Genomic DNA, 18,613 nt, shown 5'->3' with positions numbered 1-18,613 from the left:
TGTAGTGGAGTGGGGGTGTAGTAGTAGTAGTGGATGTAGTGGAGTGGGGGTGTAGTAGTAGTAGTGGATGTAGTGGAGTGGGGGCTTAGTAGTAGTAGTGGATGTAGTGGAGTGGGGGTGTAGTAGTGGATGTAGTGGAGTGGGGGGTGTAGTAGTAGTGGATGTAGTGGAGTGGGGGTGTAGTAGTAGTAGTGGATGTAGTGGAGTGGGGGTGTAGTAGTAGTAGTGGATGTAGTGGAGTGGGGGTGTAGTAGTAGTGGATGTAGTGGAGTGGGGGTGTAGTAGTAGTGGATGTAGTGGAGTGGGGGTGTAGTAGTAGTGGGGTGTAGTAGTAGTGGATGTAGTGGAGTGGGGGTGTAGTAGTAGTGGAGTGGGGGGTGTAGTAGTAGTAGTGGATGTAGTGGAGTGGGGGTGTAGTAGTAGTAGTGGATGTAGTGGAGTGGGGGTGTAGTAGTAGTAGTGGATGTAGTGGAGTGGGGGCTTAGTAGTAGTAGTGGATGTAGTGGAGTGGGGGGTGTAGTAGTGGATGTAGTGGAGTGGGGGGTGTAGTAGTAGTGGATGTAGTGGAGTGGGGGTGTAGTAGTAGTAGTGGATGTAGTGGAGTGGGGGTGTAGTAGTAGTGGATGTAGTGGAGTGGGGGTGTAGTAGTAGTGGATGTAGTGGAGTGGGGGTGTAGTAGTAGTGGGGTGTAGTAGTAGTGGATGTAGTGGAGTGGGGGTGTAGTAGTAGTGGAGTGGGGGGTGTAGTAGTAGTAGTGGATGTAGTGGAGTGGGGGTGTAGTAGTAGTGGAGTGGGGGTGTAGTAGTAGTGGAGTGGGGGTGTAGTAGTAGTGGATGTAGTGGAGTGGGGGTGTAGTAGTAGTGGATGTAGTGGAGTGGGGGTGTAGTAGTGGATGTAGTGGAGTGGGGGGTGTAGTAGTAGTGGATGTAGTGGAGTGGGGGTGTAGTAGTAGTGGAGTGGGGGTGTAGTAGTAGTGGATGTAGTGGAGTGGGGGTGTAGTAGTAGTGGAGTGGGGGTGTAGTAGTAGTGGATGTAGTGGAGTGGGGGTGTAGTAGTAGTGGAGTGGGGGGTGTAGTAGTAGTGGATGTAGTGGAGTGGGGGTGTAGTAGTAGTGGAGTGGGGGTGTAGTAGTAGTGGAGTGGGGGGTGTAGTAGTGGATGTAGTGGAGTGGGGGTGTAGTAGTAGTGGATGTAGTGGAGTGGGGGTGTAGTAGTAGTGGAGTGGGGGTGTAGTAGTAGTGGATGTAGTGGAGTGGGGGTGTAGTAGTAGTGGAGTGGGGGGTGTAGTAGTGGATGTAGTGGAGTGGGGGTGTAGTAGTAGTGGAGTGGGGGTGTAGTAGTAGTGGAGTGGGGGGTGTAGTAGTAGTGGATGTAGTGGAGTGGGGGGTGTAGTAGTGGAGTGGGGGGTGTAGTAGTAGTGGATGTAGTGGAGTGGGGGTGTAGTAGTAGTGGATGTAGTGGAGTGGGGGTGTAGTAGTAGTGGAGTGGGGGTGTAGTAGTAGTGGATGTAGTGGAGTGGGGGTGTAGTAGTAGTGGAGTGGGGGGTGTAGTAGTGGATGTAGTGGAGTGGGGGTGTAGTAGTAGTGGAGTGGGGGTGTAGTAGTAGTGGAGTGGGGGGTGTAGTAGTGGATGTAGTGGAGTGGGGGGTGTAGTAGTAGTGGATGTAGTGGAGTGGGGGGTGTAGTAGTGGAGTGGGGGGTGTAGTAGTAGTGGATGTAGTGGAGTGGGGGTGTAGTAGTAGTGGATGTAGTGGAGTGGGGGTGTAGTAGTAGTGGAGTGGGGGGTGTAGTAGTAGTGGATGTAGTGGAGTGGGGGTGTAGTAGTAGTGGATGTAGTATTGGTGCCTATTTCAGTGATCTCCAGCTTATAGGAGACCCCACAGATAAGGCACGTACATACCAAGTTTGGTCAGTCTTACGATTTAAAACCCGCCATACTTTCCATACTCGGCATTCACCTTAATTCATAAAACAGAACCGGTCATCCGGATTTCCCTCGGTTGTAGTCAGGACATCAAATGATCCATGTGGTTGCAGGACTTTGCACAAAGACCTTCCACATGACCGGGCCAATGGAGGCTCTGATTGGTGGATGGCTGTGTGTGGGAGGATTTCCCCATCATGAAGTCAGACGTTGTGCTGTTTGTTGACCATGTGCGGTCCAGCAGATGTCTGAGATGGGCAGAGGTGGGGTTGGGATCCCGGTGTAAAGGGACATACCTGTCATCAGTCGTTTATATAGTGCTGACATATACCGCAGAGTCATCGCTCACACAGAGAAATTACATTCTATAAAAGAAAGTGACACTCTGCTCTCTATACATCCAAAGCGTGACACGATGGGTGAGGCAGTAGCCTGAGTCTGTATATAAGAACTCGTTTACTTAACTCCCTCCCCTGCCTGTCCTCCCTGCCCTGCCTGTCCTCCCTGCCCTGCCTGTCCTCCCTGCCCTGCCTGTCCTCCCTGCCCTGCCTGTCCTCCCTGCCCTCCCTGCCATGCCTGTCCTGCCTGTCCTCCCTGCCCTGCCTGTCCTCCCTGCCCTGCCTGTCCTCCCTGCCCTGCCTGTCCTCCCTGCCCTGCCTGTCCTCCCTGCCCTGCCTGTCCTACTGGCCTGTCCTCCCTGCCCTGCCTGTCCTCCCTGCCCTGCCTGCTCTGCCTGTCCTCCCTGCCCTGTCCTGCCTGTCCTGCCTTGCCTGCCCTTTATGCCCATCCTCTTGTCCTGCTCAGAGATTGACCACATCTAGTAATGCAGGGCTTGACAAATTTGCTTGAAATCTAGGAGCCAGCTAAAAAAGTTAGGAGCCATTTTTTTTCCTGCATGCCAAATGGCCGGCTTATTTTAGTCCGGCTGCCATACATCGGCACAAAGCCGGACAGTTTTTAATGAACCAGCTGATGTTGCCCGGCATTCGACCTGTGTGTACTTTGTTACTTCTTCTGAGAGATATTAAAGGAACACTAACCACCATGACCACTTCAGTGATTTGAAGTGGTGATGGTGGTAGGAGTCAGAAACACTGCACATGCTGGGATATTTACAGTTATCTGCTGGGGGCTAGTTGCACCCCTAGCACATGTGACTTACTGCTGGCTGGTATTGCTGTGGGTACTGCTGTCTGGTACTGCTGGCTGATACTGCTGGCGGGTAGTGCTGTGGATACTTCTGGCTGGTACTGCTGTGGGTACTGCTGGTGGTTACTGCTGCTGGCTGGTGCTGGCGGGTACTGCTGGCTGGTACTGCTGGGGGGGGGGGGTACTGCTGGATGGTAGTGCTGGCGGGTACTGCTGGCTGGTACTGCTGGGGGGGGTACTGCTGGCTGGTACTGCTGGCTGGTACTCTGCTGGTGGGTACTGCTGGCTGGAACTGCTCTGGCTACTGCTGGCTGGTACTGCTGGCTGGTACTCTGCTGGCTGGTACTGCTGGCTGGAACTGCTCTGGCTACTGCTGTCTGGTACTGCTGGGGGGGGGGGGGTACTGCTGGCTGGTACTGCTGGCTGGTACTCTGCTGGTGGGTACTGCTGGCTGGTACTCTGCTGGCTGGAACTGCTCTGGCTGCTGCTGTCTGGTACTGCTGGGGGAGGGGTACTGCTGGCTGGTACTGCTGGCTGGTAGTGCTGGTGGGTACTGCTGGCTTTTACTCTGCTGGTGGGTACTGCTGGCTGGTACTCTGCTGGCTGGTACTGCTGGCTGGAACTGCTCTGGCTACTGCTGTCTGGTACTGCATGGGGGGGGGTACTGCTGGCTGGTAGTGCTGGTGGGTACTGTTGGCTTTTACTCTGCTGGTGGGTACTGCTGGCTGGTACTCTGCTGGCTGGAACTGCTCTGGCTACTGCTGTCTGGTACTGCTGGGGGGGGGGGTACTGCTGGCTGGTACTGCTGGTGGGTACTGCTGGCTGGTACTCTGCTGGCTGGAACTGCTCTGGCTACTGCTGTCTGGTACTGCTCGGGGGGGGGGGGGGGTACTGCTGGCTGGTACTGCTGGCTGGTAGTGCTGGTGGGTACTGCTGGTGGGTACTGCTCTGGCTACTGCTGGCTTTTACTCTGCTGGTGGGTACTGCTGCCTGGTACTGCTTAGGGATAGACTGATATAGTTTTTTCAGGGCCGATACTGATTTTTTGGTCACAAAGTATCGTTATCGGCCGATATTTTGTACATTTAAAGTTTTGAAAAATAAAGACAATTTTTGACACAAATCTGATACTGAACATGTTAATGTTATAAAAGTCTCGTTCTTCAAACCTTACCTGTATGAAAACCGCACAGCTTACACTCGCAGGGACATCAGTTTCACATCATGTGACTGAACGAGTCCTAGAAAAATAAAAAGTGCTGGGAAAATAACCAAAGGCTTCCCAAAACACAATTTCCATAAACTGCTGCAGTATTCTCACTGTCTGCAATGGTTACATCTAGTAGCTGGACTGGACACCAGTACTACACTTCCAATACTCCCAGTTACATAGAAGAATATTATAGTGTAGAAAGCGGAACATTTCAGCATGTTCACCAGGTAAACGGCTTCTGTTTTTTCATAAATTGCTGCCACTTCACTAAAACCCCGCTCACTTTGTACCGAGGAAGGAGGAGCAGAGAGGAATCTTCTAGCATGAGAAGTCTTTTGTAGCGTTCCTCATTTTCTTTCCACCACTGAAGAGGATCGCCACTTCTGTCCATTACTGGTTCCTTCAAATAGAGATGAAGTTCATCATCCAGGCTCATTATTGCCGATTCAGAAGAATCCTCCGCATGAGGCCCCAATAAAACACTGAACATGGCATTTATTCCACCACAATGAAGATTTCTCTTCTGCCTGTTGTCTTTTTGGACATTTTTCTCTTTTTTGCAGCATCCTGCTCTTCCAGGTGGCTGTCTGGCACCCTATGGTGGGTGGCTGTCTGGCACCCTGTGGTGGGTGGCTGTCTGGCACCCTGTGGTGGGTCGGTGGCTGTCTGGCACCCTGTGGTGGGTGGGTGGCTGGCTGGCACCCTGTGGTGGTTGGCTGTCTGGCACCCTGTGGTGGGTGGCTGGCTGGTTGACACCCTGTGGTGGGTCGGTGGCTGTCTGGCACCCTGTGGTGGGTCGGTGGCTGTCTGGCACTCTGTGGTGGGTGGGTGGCTGGCTGGCACCCTGTTGTGGGTGGCTTGCTGGCACCCTGTGGTGGGTGGCTGGCTGTCTGGCACCCTGTGGTGGGTGGCTGGCTGTCTGGCACCCTGTGGTGGGTGGCTGGCTGTCTGGCACCCTGTGGTGTGTGGGTGGCTGTCTGGCACCCTGTGGTGGGTGGGTGACAGGCTGGCACCCTGTGGTGGGTGGGTGGCTGGCTGGCACCCTGTGGTGGGTGGTTGGCTGTCTGGCACCCTGTTGTGGGTGGTTGGCTGTCTGGCACCCTGTGGTGGGTGGCTGTCTGGCACCCTGTGGTGGGTGGCTGGCTGTCTGGCACCCTGTGGTGGGTGGCTGGCTGTCTGGCACCCTGTGGTGGGTGGCTGGCTGTCTGGCACCCTGTGGTGGCTGGCTGGCTGGCACCCTGTGGTGGGTGGCTGGCTGGCACCCTGTGGTGGGTGGCTGGCTGGTTGACACCCTGTGGTGGGTCGGTGGCTGTCTGGCACCCTGTGGTGGGTCGGTGGCTGTCTGGCACCCTGTGGTGGGTGGGTGGCTGGCTGGCACCCTGTGGTGGGTGGCTGGCTGGCTGGCACCCTGTGGTGGGTGGCTGGCTGGCACCCTGTGGTGGGTGGCTGGCTGGCACCCTGTGGTGGGTGGCTGGCTGGCACCCTGTGGTGGGTGGCTGGCTGTCTGGCACCCTGTGGTGGGTGGCTGGCTGTCTGGCACCCTGTGGTGGGTGGGTGGCTGGCTGGCACCCTGTGGTGGGTGGTTGGCTGTCTGGCACCCTGTTGTGGGTGGCTGTCTGGCACCCTGTGGTGGGTGGCTGGCTGTCTGGCACCCTGTGGTGGGTGGCTGGCTGTCTGGCACCCTGTGGTGGGTGGCTGGCTGTCTGGCACCCTGTGGTGGGTGGCTGGCTGGCACCCTGTGGTGGGTGGCTGGCTGGTTGACACCCTGTGGTGGGTCTGTGGCTGTCTGGCACCCTGTGGTGGGTCGGTGGCTGTCTGGCACCCTGTGGTGGGTGGGTGGCTGTCTGGCACCCTGTGGTGGGTGGGTGGCTGTCTGGCACCCTGTGGTGGGTGGCTGGCTGGCTGGCTGGCACCCTGTGGTGGGTTGCTGGCTGGCTGGCACCCTGTGGTGGGTGGCTGGCTGGCACCCTGTGGTGGGTGGCTGGCTGTCTGGCACCCTGTGGTGGGTGGCTGGCTGTCTGGCACCCTGTGGTGGGTGGCTGGCTGTCTGGCACCCTGTGGTGGGTGGTTGGCTGTCTGGCACCCTGTTGTGGGTGGGTGGCTGGCTGGCACCCTGTGGTGGGTGGCTGGCTGGCTGGCACCCTGTGGTGGGTGGCTGGCTGGCTGGCACCCTGTGGTGGGTGGCTGGCTGGCTGGCACCCTGTGGTGGGTGGCTGGCTGGCTGGTACCCTGTGGTGGGTGGCTGGCTGTCTGGCACCCTGTGGTGGGTGGCTGGCTGTCTGGCATCCTGTGGTGGGTGGGTGGCTGGCTGGCACCCTGTGGTGGGTGGGTGGGTGGCTGGCACCCTGTGGTGGGTGGGTGGCTGGCACCCTGTGGTGGGTGGCTGGCTGGCACCCTGTGGTGGGTGGCTGGCTGGTACCCTGCGGTGGGTGGGTGGCTGGCTGGTACCCTGTGGTGGGTGGGTGGCTGGCACTCTGTGGTGGGTGGCTGGCTGGCACCCTGTGGTGGGTGGTTGGCTGTCTGGCACCCTGTTGTGGGTGGGTGGCTGGCTGGCACCCTGTGGTGGGTGGCTGGCTGGCTGGCACCCTGTGGTGGGTGGCTGGCTGGCTGGCACCCTGTGGTGGGTGGCTGGCTGGCTGGTACCCTGTGGTGGGTGGCTGGCTGTCTGGCACCCTGTGGTGGGTGGCTGGCTGTCTGGCACCCTGTGGTGGGTGGCTGGCTGTCTGGCACCCTGTGGTGGGTGGCTGGCTGGCACCCTGTGGTGGGTGGGTGGCTGGCTGGCACCCTGTGGTGGGTGGCTGGCTGGCACCCTGTGGTGGGTGGGTGGCTGGCTGGCACCCTGTGGTGGGTGGCTGGCTGGCTGGTACCCTGTGGTGGGTGGCTGTCTGGTACCCTGTGGTGGGTGGCTGGCTGTCTGGCACCCTGTGGTGGGTGGGTGGCTGGCACTCTGTGGTGGGTGGCTGGCTGGCACCCTGTGGTGGGTGGTTGGCTGTCTGGCACCCTGTTGTGGGTGGGTGGCTGGCTGGCACCCTGTGGTGGGTGGCTGGCTGGCTGGCACCCTGTGGTGGGTGGCTGGCTGGCTGGCACCCTGTGGTGGGTGGCTGGCTGGCTGGCACCCTGTGGTGGGTGGCTGGCTGGCTGGCACCCTGTGGTGGGTGGCTGGCTGTCTGGCACCCTGTGGTGGGTGGCTGGCTGTCTGGCACCCTGTGGTGGGTGGCTGGCTGTCTGGCACCCTGTGGTGGGTGGCTGGCTGGCACCCTGTGGTGGGTGGCTGGCTGGTACCCTGTGGTGGGTGGGTGGCTGGCTGGTACCCTGTGGTGGGTGGGTGGCTGGCTGGTACCCTGTGGTGGGTGGCTGGCTGTCTGGCACCCTGTGGTGGGTGGTTGGCTGTCTGGCACCCTGTTGTGGGTGGGTGGCTGGCTGGCACCCTGTGGTGGGTGGCTGGCTGGCTGGCACCCTGTGGTGGGTGGCTGGCTGGCTGGCACCCTGTGGTGGGTGGCTGGCTGGCTGGTACCCTGTGGTGGGTGGCTGGCTGGCACCCTGTGGTGGGTGGCTGGCTGGCACCCTGTGGTGGGTGGGTGGCTGGCTGGTACCCTGTGGTGGGTGGGTGGCTGGCTGGTACCCTGTGGTGGGTGGGTGGCTGGCTGGTACCCTGTGGTGGGTGGCTGTCTGGTACCCTGTGGTGGGTGGCTGGCTGTCTGGCACCCTGTGGTGGGTGGGTGGCTGGCACTCTGTGGTGGGTGGCTGGCTGGCACCCTGTGGTGGGTGGTTGGCTGTCTGGCACCCTGTGGTGGGTGGCTGGCTGGCTGGCTGGCACCCTGTGGTGGGTGGCTGGCTGGCACCCTGTGGTGGGTGGCTGGCTGGTACCCTGTGGTGGGTGGCTGGCTGTCTGGCACCCTGTGGTGGGTGGCTGGCTGTCTGGCACCCTGTGGTGGGTGGCTGGCTGTCTGGCACCCTGTGGTGGGTGGCTGGCTGGCACCCTGTGGTGGGTGGGTGGCTGGCTGGCACCCTGTGGTGGGTGGCTGGCTGGCACCCTGTGGTGGGTGGCTGGCTGGTACCCTGTGGTGGGTGGCTGGCTGGTACCCTGTGGTGGGTGGCTGTCTGGTACCCTGTGGTGGGTGGCTGGCTGTCTGGCACCCTGTGGTGGGTGGGTGGCTGGCACTCTGTGGTGGGTGGCTGGCTGGCACCCTGTGGTGGGTGGTTGGCTGTCTGGCACCCTGTTGTGGGTGGGTGGCTGGCTGGCACCCTGTGGTGGGTGGCTGGCTGGCTGGCACCCTGTGGTGGGTGGCTGGCTGGCTGGCACCCTGTGGTGGGTGGCTGGCTGGCTGGTACCCTGTGGTGGGTGGCTGGCTGTCTGGCACCCTGTGGTGGGTGGCTGGCTGTCTGGCACCCTGTGGTGGCTGGCTGTCTGGCACCCTGTGGTGGGTGGGTGGCTGGCACCCTGTGGTGGGTGGCTGGCTGGTACCCTGTGGTGGGTGGGTGGCTGGCTGGTACCCTGTGGTGGGTGGCTGTCTGGTACCCTGTGGTGGGTGGCTGGCTGTCTGGCACCCTGTGGTGGGTGGGTGGCTGGCACCCTGTGGTGGGTGGCTGGCTGGCACCCTGTGGTGGGTGGCTGGCTGGTACCCTGTGGTGGGTGGGTGGCTGGCTGGTACCCTGTGGTGGGTGGCTGTCTGGTACCCTGTGGTGGGTGGCTGGCTGTCTGGCACCCTGTGGTGGGTGGCTGGCTGGCTGGCACCCTGTGGTGGCTAATAAAATAAAACGGTATTGCAGCAGACCCAAAGTGTGCAAAAGAAATCAACATAAAGAAATAATCAAACAGTGAAATATATACCGTATTTATCGGCGTATAACACGCACTTTTTCCTCCTAAAAATGGAGGAAAAAGTAGTAGTGCGTGTTATACGCCGATATGAAAAAAGAAAAAGTCCAGGAAGCAGCGCCGAGAGGTAGAAGGGGGCGGGTGGGGCCGAGGAGAAGGAAGGACGCGCTGTCATCGGAAGCCACGCCTCCTATGCCGACGTCTATCATAGGCCCCGGGACTTCCGATGACTGCACGTGCGTCGTTCCGTCTCCTCTCGGCCCCGCCCGCCCCCTTCTACGTCTCGGCGCTGCTTCCTGGACTTTTAAAAAAGTGATTCACATAGTGTCATTGACGCTGGCGAAGCTGCAATTACGGGCACAGCGCTGGCGAGGCTGCAACTATGGGCACAGCGCTGGCGAGGCTGCAACTATGGGCACAGCGCTGGCGAGGCTGCAAGTATGGACACTGCGCTGGCGAGGCTGCAAGTATGGGCACAGCGCTGGCGAGGCTGCAACTATGGGCACAGCGCTGGCGAGGCTGCAGTGATGGACACTGCGCTGGCGAGGCTGCAACGATGGACACTGCGCTGGCGAGGCTGCAGTGATGGACACTGCGCTGGCGAGGCTGCAGTGATGGACACTGCGCTGGCGAGGCTGCAACTATGGGCACTGCGCTGGCGAGGCTGCAACGATGGACACTGCGCTGGCGAGGCTGCAGTGATGGACACTACGCTGGCGAGGCTGCAAGTATGGGCACAGCGCTGGCGAGGCTGCAACTATGGGCACAGCGCTGGCGAGGCTGCAGTGATGGACACTGCGCTGGCGAGGCTGCAGTGATGGACACTGCGCTGGCGAGGCTGCATTTGATTAAAAAAAATGTTCTGAGTGCAAAGCTGTTTGTTTTAAATTTCAGCTTTTTTTCCTGAAATTTCTCTCCTAAAATTTAGGCGCGTGTTATACACCGATAAATACGGTAATGTGCATCAATAGTGAGAAAAATAAGTCCATCAATCAAATCAGATGAAACGATCTCCAGTGATTGCCACCTCAGTGATCGTGTTCACAGACCCTCCACCAGTTATAATGGCCTCTCACCTCACTCTTTGACCCCAGAATCACCAAGGGTCTAAAGTAGCTGTCCCCTCAATGGGGTAAACACACGATGATCACACCACAAAGGGAAGTGCAGAACCTCGCTCCGGTCCAACTCGGTCAGGGGCACATAATGAGGAGATAATAGGGATGCACCAAAATGAAATTCTTGGCCGAAGGCCGAATACCGAACGCGGTGTTTCGCATTTTTTCCATTTATTTTGCCATGTCCCTTAGCATAAAATAAGGGGCACGCTGATGGGCACATTTTATGTTAGGGGGCACTCTGATGGGCACATTTTATGTTAGGGGGCACGCTGATGGGCACATTTTATGTTAGGCGGCACGCTGATGGGCACATTTTATGTTAGGGGGCACTCTGATGGGCACATTTTATGTTAGGGGGCACTCTGATGGGCACATTTTATGTTAGGGGGCACGCTGATGGGCACATTTTATGTTAGGGGGCACGCTGATGGGCACATTTTATGTTAGGGGGCACGCTGATGGGCACATTTTATGTTGGGGGGCACGCTGATGGGCACATTTTATGTTAGGGGGCACTCTGATGGGCACATTTTATGTTAGGGGGCACGCTGATGGGCACATTTTATGTTAGGGGGCACGCTGATGGGCACATTTTATGTTAGGGGGCACTCTAATGGGCACATTTTATGTTAGGGGGCACTCTGATTGTCACATTTTATGTTAGGGGGCACGCTGATGGGCACATTTTATGTTAGGGGGCACGCTGATGGGCACATTTTATGTTAGGGGGCACGCTGATGGGCACATTTTATGTTAGGGGGCACTCTGATGGGCACATTTTATGTTAGGGGGCACTCTGATGGGCACATTTTATGTTAGGCGGCACGCTGATGGGCACATTTTATGTTAGGGGGCACGCTGATGGGCACATTTTATGTTAGGGGGCACTCTGATGGGCACATTTTGTTAGGGGGCACGCTGATGGGCACATTTTATGTTAGGGGGCACGCTGATGGGCACATTTTATGTTGGGGGGCACGCTGATGGGCACATTTTATGTTAGGGGGCACTCTGATGGGCACATTTTATGTTAGGGGGCACGCTGATGGGCACATTTTATGTTAGGGGGCACGCTGATGGGCACATTTTATGTTAGGGGGCACGCTGATGGGCACATTTTATGTTGGGGGGCACGCTGATGGGCACATTTTATGTTAGGGGGCACTCTGATGGGCACATTTTATGTTAGGGGGCACTCTGATGGGCACATTTTATGTTAGGGGGCACTCTTATGGGCACATTTTATGTTAGGGGGCACGCTGATGGGCACATTTTATGTTAGGGGGCACGCTGATGGGCACATTTTATGTTAGGGGGCACTCTGATGGGCAAAACATTTAAATCAGCGTTGCTCTTAACATAAAATATGCCCATTAGCGTGCCCCTTAACATAAAATATGCCCATCAGAGTGCTCCTTAACATAAAATATGCTCATCAGCATGTCCCTTAGCATAAAATAAGGGGCACGCTGATGGCCACATTTTATGTCAAGGGAGCACTCTGTTGGGCACATTTTTTTTCTTTTTTTTTTTTAAGGGGCACTTTATAGGGCACTCTAATGTAATGAGCATGGCAAGTGGCAACAACATATGGCAGTCTGCACACTAATGCTTTTAATTCACGCCCTGGTTATCTCTCGCCTCGACTATTGCAACTCCCTCCTCATTGGATTACCCTTACATAGATTATCCCCCCTTCAATCCATAATGAATGCTGCTGCAAGACTTATCCACCTTACCAACCGTTCAGTGTCCTCCAACCCTCTCTGCCAATCCCTTCATTGGCTTCCACTCACCCAACGAATAAAATTCAAAGTGCTAACAATAGTTTACAATGCCATCCACAACTCTGCCCCCAGCTACATCACTAACCTGATCTCAAAATATCAACCTAGCCGCTCTCTTCGGTCCTCCCAAGACCTCCTGCTCTCTAGCTCCCTTGTCACCTCTTCCCATGCTCGCCTCCAGGATTTTTCCAGAGCTTCTCCCATTCTTTGGAACTCTCTACCCAAATCTGTCCGACTGTCCCCTAATCTATCCATCTTTAAACGATCCCTGAAAACTCTTCTCTTTAAAGAAGCCTACCTGGCTACTAACTAATAACGCTGTTTCACTTGCTCCATCAGCTCATCCCCCACAGCTATTACCTTTTGTATCAATTGACCCTCCCTTTTAGACTGTAAGCTCTAACGAGCAGGGCCCTCTGATTCCTTTTGTTCCAAATTGTAGTGTAACTGTAATGTCTGCCCTCATTTTTGTTAAGCGCTGCGCAAACTGTTGGCGCTATATAAATCCTGTATAATAATCCTGTATAATAATAATGCTTGTGCAGCTACCGTATTCTCCCCCAAATGTGCTCAGCTCCACATACCTGAACTGCAGCCAGAGCCAAAAGCGCAAACAGGGGGGCGGGGCGTGCACATAGTGTCACGCTCGCTGGACCTAGTGTGAAGGAGCCGCAGTCAGGAGCAGGGGGCGGGACGCGCGCGTGACGTCACACCCCCTACTCGCGGCCGGACAGGACACCGGCGGCATGTGAGAAGGGAGCCGCAATGAGGAAGGGGAGCGGTCCGGGCGGAAGCTGACATTGTTCGGCACAAAATTATTCGGCCTTTTGACTTATAATGTTCGGCCGCCGAATATTCGGTGCATCCCTAGGAGATAAGGAATAAAATCAAATGCTCTCCGTATGCTCATAGGAAAAAACATTTATTCAGAAATGCACTTACACAGTCCAGCACTCAATAGTGCATGGCAGATAACAGTTCCGTGCGTTTGTCTCAAGGGGATGTGACGTCAGACATGCAGGCCCCGCCCCTTATGCGCTTTACGTCAGCTCGTAGAGCGTCGACTTCCACGGTAGGGGTGGACAGGCACCCTGTGGTGGTGGGTGGCTGGCTGTCTGGTACCCAGTTGTGGTGGGTGGCTGGCTATCTGGCACCCTGTGGTGGCTGGCTATCTGGCACCCTGTGGTGGGTGGCTGGCTGGCACCCTTTGGTGGGTGGCTGGCTGGCACCTTTTGGTGGTGGGTGGCTGGCACCCTGTGGTGAGTGGCTGGCTGGCACCCTGTGGTGGGTGGCTGGCTGGCACCTTTTGGTGGTGGGTGGCTGGCTGGCACCCTGTGGTGGGTGGCTGGCTGGCACCTTTTGGTGGTGGGTGGCTGGCACCCTGCGGTGAGTGGCTGGCTGGCACCCTGTGGTGGGTGGCTGGCTTGCTGGCACCCTGTGGTGGCTGGCTGGCTTGTACAGGGCTTGTGGGTGCCTAGCTGGCACCGGGCTGCTGTGGGTAGGTGGGTGACTGTATGGCTGTGTTACACTCCCGACTGGTCCTGACGGTTAGGCCCAGTACACAATGACGTCACAACAATATCGGCAAGTTCCGGGGCCGATACCGATATATCGGGAAAAGTGAATATCGGCCCTCCGACAATCAGGTTTTCCGATAATTGGTCGATCCCTAGTACTGCTCCTGGGTACTGCTGGTGGAAAATGCTGGTGGAGAGTGTGAGGAGAGGTGCGGTAGGAAGCATGCAGAGCCGATGCTTTCTGTATCTCTGCTCTCACATGTGGAATGCATTTGATATCACTCCCCCTGTGATAGGACAGCGCCGGAACTATACAGGAAGCATCGGCTCCGTTCTTTCACAGCTGACAGACATTGTTCTGTCACCAGACATCCCAAGTCTCCTGCGAGGTGTGGGAGTCTCCTGCATGCGGCAAGGCACTTGCGGGTGTCGGGGAGACTCCCGCACCTCGCAGGAGACCTGGGGTTTGCCAAGCCCTGTGTAATGTAATATCCGGTGTTAGCACCAGTGTCACACTTTCTGGCCTCTGGAGACCATTATTTGAATTTCTCAATTCCATTGACCCCTTTTTTTTTGGGGAGGAGGGAGGGGGTCTCCACTCTGTAGAGAGCGGCCGATATGAAGCCATAGAGTTCAATCAGCTTTTCCCTTTTTGGCTTTGTTTATAGAGTTGAGTCCAGGACCTCACTTCCCCCACACCTCATTTCTCTCCTCCTTATGGGGGGTGTTGGTTTGGGGGGTGGTTCTGCTTAGTAACGAAGGATGTAAATGGTGAAAGAGTGGTCTTCCATGCTAGTGGTCTCCCAGCATGAGGCACACAACTCCCACCCCTGATTGGGTGTAATTGGTGTCTCCAGAGGGCCACTCATGGCTTCAGCTGTGACCGACCTCTTCGATATCCCAGTCTGTGCTGGAGGTGGGATAGACGGACAACTCCTCTCCTCAGACACCGAAAGATACCCCCACCGTCTCTACCAATTACTCCTCTCCTCATAATGATTGGTGGACCCAGACTCTGGCAGTAGGGAACAGACACATGGAGACACCCCACCATCTCTACCAATTACTCCTCTCCTCATAATGATTGGTGGACCCAGACTCTGGCAGTAGGGAACAGACACATGGAGACACCCCACCATCTCTACCAATCACTCCTCTGCTTACTCCAGGCATTCCAAAGTTTTTGTAGCCTCTTGAAGACCGCCAAACCGGGATTCATAGATGCCATAACCCCGCTATTAGAATTTTCCTCAGCTGCTGCTCTTTCCAATAAAAGTGATCCAGCAGCTAACCAGCTACACGGATCACTTTTAGAAGCAGTGGGAGGGGAGCTACACACCTTCTTTTTCCGGTGGTTCTCAGGCTCACCTGGCTGATCAGGGGCTATAGAGAAAAATTCACCAAATGCATAGACTACACGCCTATATATTACCATATCGTACCTTCGTTTTATTCTCTTATTCTAACGAAATACTCCTACCCAACTATGACGCATATATAAAACAACTTGATATGTTTGCCATAATCCAAGGATATAAAAAGTACGACCGTACCAAAGATTGTACAAATAATTTTACTATCTGCAATGTTTTGCTTCTATAATACGATCTTTGTAATACAAATTATTTTTTCTATAAAAGTTTGTAATAGAGATTAGCAGAGGAAAGATGGCCTCCACTTATCTCTGTGACCTAGGAGGCCGGAGTGATGTCACTTCCAGGTCACGGCCGATGTAAACAAGGCCATTTTTTTTTTTGGAAAGCATTCAATTGAAGTTTTTTGATCTGAGAGATTTGAGGGTTTTATAGACTTCAGATGTCTCCATAAAGAGGACCGGTCATCCCGGATTTCTATCACAATGACCGCGATAAAAGTGATTAAGTAAAAAAAAAAAATTTAAGTTTACAGAGAAATAAAAAAAATTAATATAGTAAAAAAAAATGTTTTAAAGCGCCGTCGTGGTCGTGCGCAGTGGTGAACGCATACGTAGGTCACGCCCACATATGGAAACGGAGTTGGCACCACACATGTGAGGTATCGCTGCGAACTTCAGAGCGAGAGCAATAATTCCATCCCCCGACCTCCTCTGTAACCCCTAAACTGATAGCCTGTAAACGTTTTTAAGGCGTCACCTATAGTGTATCGGAGTTTGTCGCCGGTGCGCGAGCGTGCCATGTTTGGTGTCTATTTACTCGGCCTAACATCATCGTTTCTATTTTACCAATTGTTGTTTCTTTTCAATTCATTAAAGTGTATTTTTCCATTGTCTAGGCCGGTCTCTGCTAAAAAATATATAAATAAAGTTTGGGGGTTCTAAGTGTCAGAATAGGCCGTGGGGGGAGGAAGAGATGACATTCATATCAGTGTTATAGGCTGGGTGTGAGGAATGCGAGGAGGTGGTGGGGGATGGGAGGGGTACATTGGTTGGAGGGTACAAGGCATATAGTGTGTCCTATGAATGAGCCCCACTCATGGGAGAAATCTTTTGTCTTTCAGATTCCTTTGTGAACAGCCAGGAATGGACTCTGAGTCGTTCCGTCCCCGAGCTGAAAGTGGTAAGATTGGGGGTGGGTTGGATGATCCCGGGGCACACACAGGCGCGGGGGATCTGTATACTTATCTGTGCCCATACATAGAAATATCAATGGATTTGTGTCCCCAACAGATGGCGACCTTCATTACCAATCACATATTATATCTTCCTCCAATCACATCCCTCCATCGCCTCTCACCTCTTCCATGTAGGTGATGGAAAGCAGTGACTGGTCATGTGATCACATGACTAACGATCTGTGCCCGGGGGAGGGGTGCGATCTCTGGTCCCACCGTACATTGAAACGGTCAGTGCACGGGGGAGGGGCGAGTCCCGGGTGGTTATGGTCTGCTGGATTCCCGGTTATTAACAGGACTGGTAGAGTCCTCTCTTACCCCAGTATATTCCCAGTATAGCCCCACAATAACCCCAGTATAGCCCCAATATAACTCCAGTATAACCCCAATATAACCACAGTAAAGCCCCAATATAAACCCAGTATAAACCCATTATAGCCCCAGTATAACCCCAAAATAACCCCAGTAAAGCCCCAATATAAACCCAGTAAAGCTCTGATACAGCCCCACTATAACCCCAGTATAACCCCAATATAGCCTCAGTATAGCCCTGATCTAACCCCAGTATAGGCCCAATGTAACCCCAGTATAGCCCCACTATAAACCCAGTATAACCCCAATATAGCCTCAGTATAGCCCTGATCTAACCCCAGTATAGGCCCAATGTAGCCCCAGTATAGCCCTAATATAGCCCCACTATACCCCCAGTGTCGCCCCATTAATGCCCCAGTATAATATAGCCCCAATATCCCCAGTACAGCCCTAGTGTAACCCCAGTCCAGGCTATCTAGCTTCCTCTGCTATGATGAACTCAGAGTTTTATATGAAAACAGGGGAGCCCCATCCCCAGAAATGCATTGGTTGTATCTGTATCTGATTTTCACTAAACATTTTTAAGGATAAGTTCACCCTTTTCCCCCTAAATTCCAGCTCCGCTCTGTACCAATATCACATGAATGTACTTCTGCTGCAGAAAAGATGACGCTTTCTATGTGTCCTGCACCAGGCCCCACCTCCATGAGTTCCCGGACCTCCCTTAGGTTGGGGAAACCATTAAAATATAACTGGAGGCAGAACTTTTCTTAGTGTTAGATGCAGGGGGGAGGGGTGAGACCCCCTGTCAGGTTTTATTGCTGTCCGTGCCCCCATTAGGGATATCCCCCCTCCTCTCTTTCTCCTGGTTACCATTATCATTGAAAGTGACAGAAAATCCCAAACTTTGGGTTGTGCCCAGAAAAGTAACAGAGGGGAAACAAGATGGGAGAGCTGGAGCTGCGGATGTATGAGGAGGACTTTGTGGGGATAACTGAGACTTGGTTCAACAGCTCTCATGACTGGATGGCGACCATTCAGGGGTATTCCCTTTATCGCAGAGATAGAGAAGGTAAAAAAGGGGGAGGGGTATGTTTGTATATTAAGAACAGTATACAGGTAAATATGAGGGATGATATTAATAATGGAGCTATGGACGAGGCAGAATCCCTATGGGTAGAACTTCAAAGGGAAGGCACTGTGGGGAAGGTAATATTGGGCGTATGCTATAGACCCCCCCAATTTCATCGGTCAGATGGTGAATGCACCGACAAGAAACAATGCGGTACTTGACCTACTGATTACCAGCAATACAGACCTGGTCACGGATATAGAAATACGGGGCAACTTAGGAAACAGTGACCATAGGTCAATAAGTTTCAGTATTAATTACAGTTATAGGAAGCAGAGGGGCAATATAAGGACACTGAATTTCAAAAGAGCCAATTTCCCAAAACTACGCTCTCTGCTAGAAAATATCAAATGGGATAGAACCCTGGGAACAAAGAACACGGAGGAAACATGGGAGTGCTTCAAGAGCATACTAAACAAAGGGATTGGCCAGTGCATTCCAAAGGGAAATACATTTAAAAGAGCAAAACTAAACCCTGGGTGGCTAAACTCCAACATAAAAATGCATATTAATACTAAAGAAAAGGCCTTCAAAAAATACAAGACTGAGGGGTCATTGGCAGCATTCAAGCATTACAAAGAGTGTAATAAGAAATGTAAAGGTGAAATCAAGGCGGCTAAAATAGAGACCTATAGCGGAAGAGAGTAAAAAGAACCCCAAAAAAATTCTTTAAGTATATAAACAGTAAGAAAGCGAGGCCAGAACACATTGGCCCCGGGGCGCAAGAAAAAGGTAAGCGGTTCTGAAGTTCTGGAGGTGCTAAGAAACCCTGGGGCAAGTCCAAGGCCAATCAGTCCGGTGCAGCAGACAAGTCCGCTTCAGCATGAAGGGGCGCCCTCACCCGACTCAGAGGTGGGGGGACGTCTTTGCTTCTTTCAGGAACCCTGGAATACCTTCATTCAGGGTGAATGGGATTGCGAACTGGTTTGTTTTGGGTACAAGATCGAATTCTGGTCCTGGTCAGGGGACAGGTTTTTTCAGTCAAATCTTCACCTGTCTCCGGAGATTTTGAAGGATCTGCAGGAGTCTGT

The 18,613-nt window shown here is 54.4% G+C and overlaps 1 protein-coding gene across 4 annotated transcripts in view; it reads left to right on the top strand.

Annotated features, from left to right (window-relative positions):
- The window catches only part of AGAP3 (ArfGAP with GTPase domain, ankyrin repeat and PH domain 3), a 173,455-nt gene that overhangs the window by 40,242 nt on the left and 114,600 nt on the right, over positions 1–18,613 (top strand). For all 4 annotated transcript variants that reach the window (XM_082258236.1, XM_082258235.1, XM_082258234.1 and 1 more), the window contains exon 2: positions 16,025–16,083. In XM_082258236.1, coding sequence (XP_082114362.1) covers positions 16,025–16,083 — 59 coding nt within the window. The remainder of the gene's footprint in view (positions 1–16,024; positions 16,084–18,613) is intronic.

The sequence above is a fragment of the Pelophylax lessonae genome (genome assembly GCF_965119305.1).
Source record: "Pelophylax lessonae genome assembly, chromosome: 5".
Taxonomy (NCBI): domain Eukaryota; kingdom Metazoa; phylum Chordata; class Amphibia; order Anura; family Ranidae; genus Pelophylax; species Pelophylax lessonae.
The sequence above is the reverse complement of the archived record's forward strand: the minus strand, read 5'-3'. Positions and strand labels throughout refer to the sequence as shown.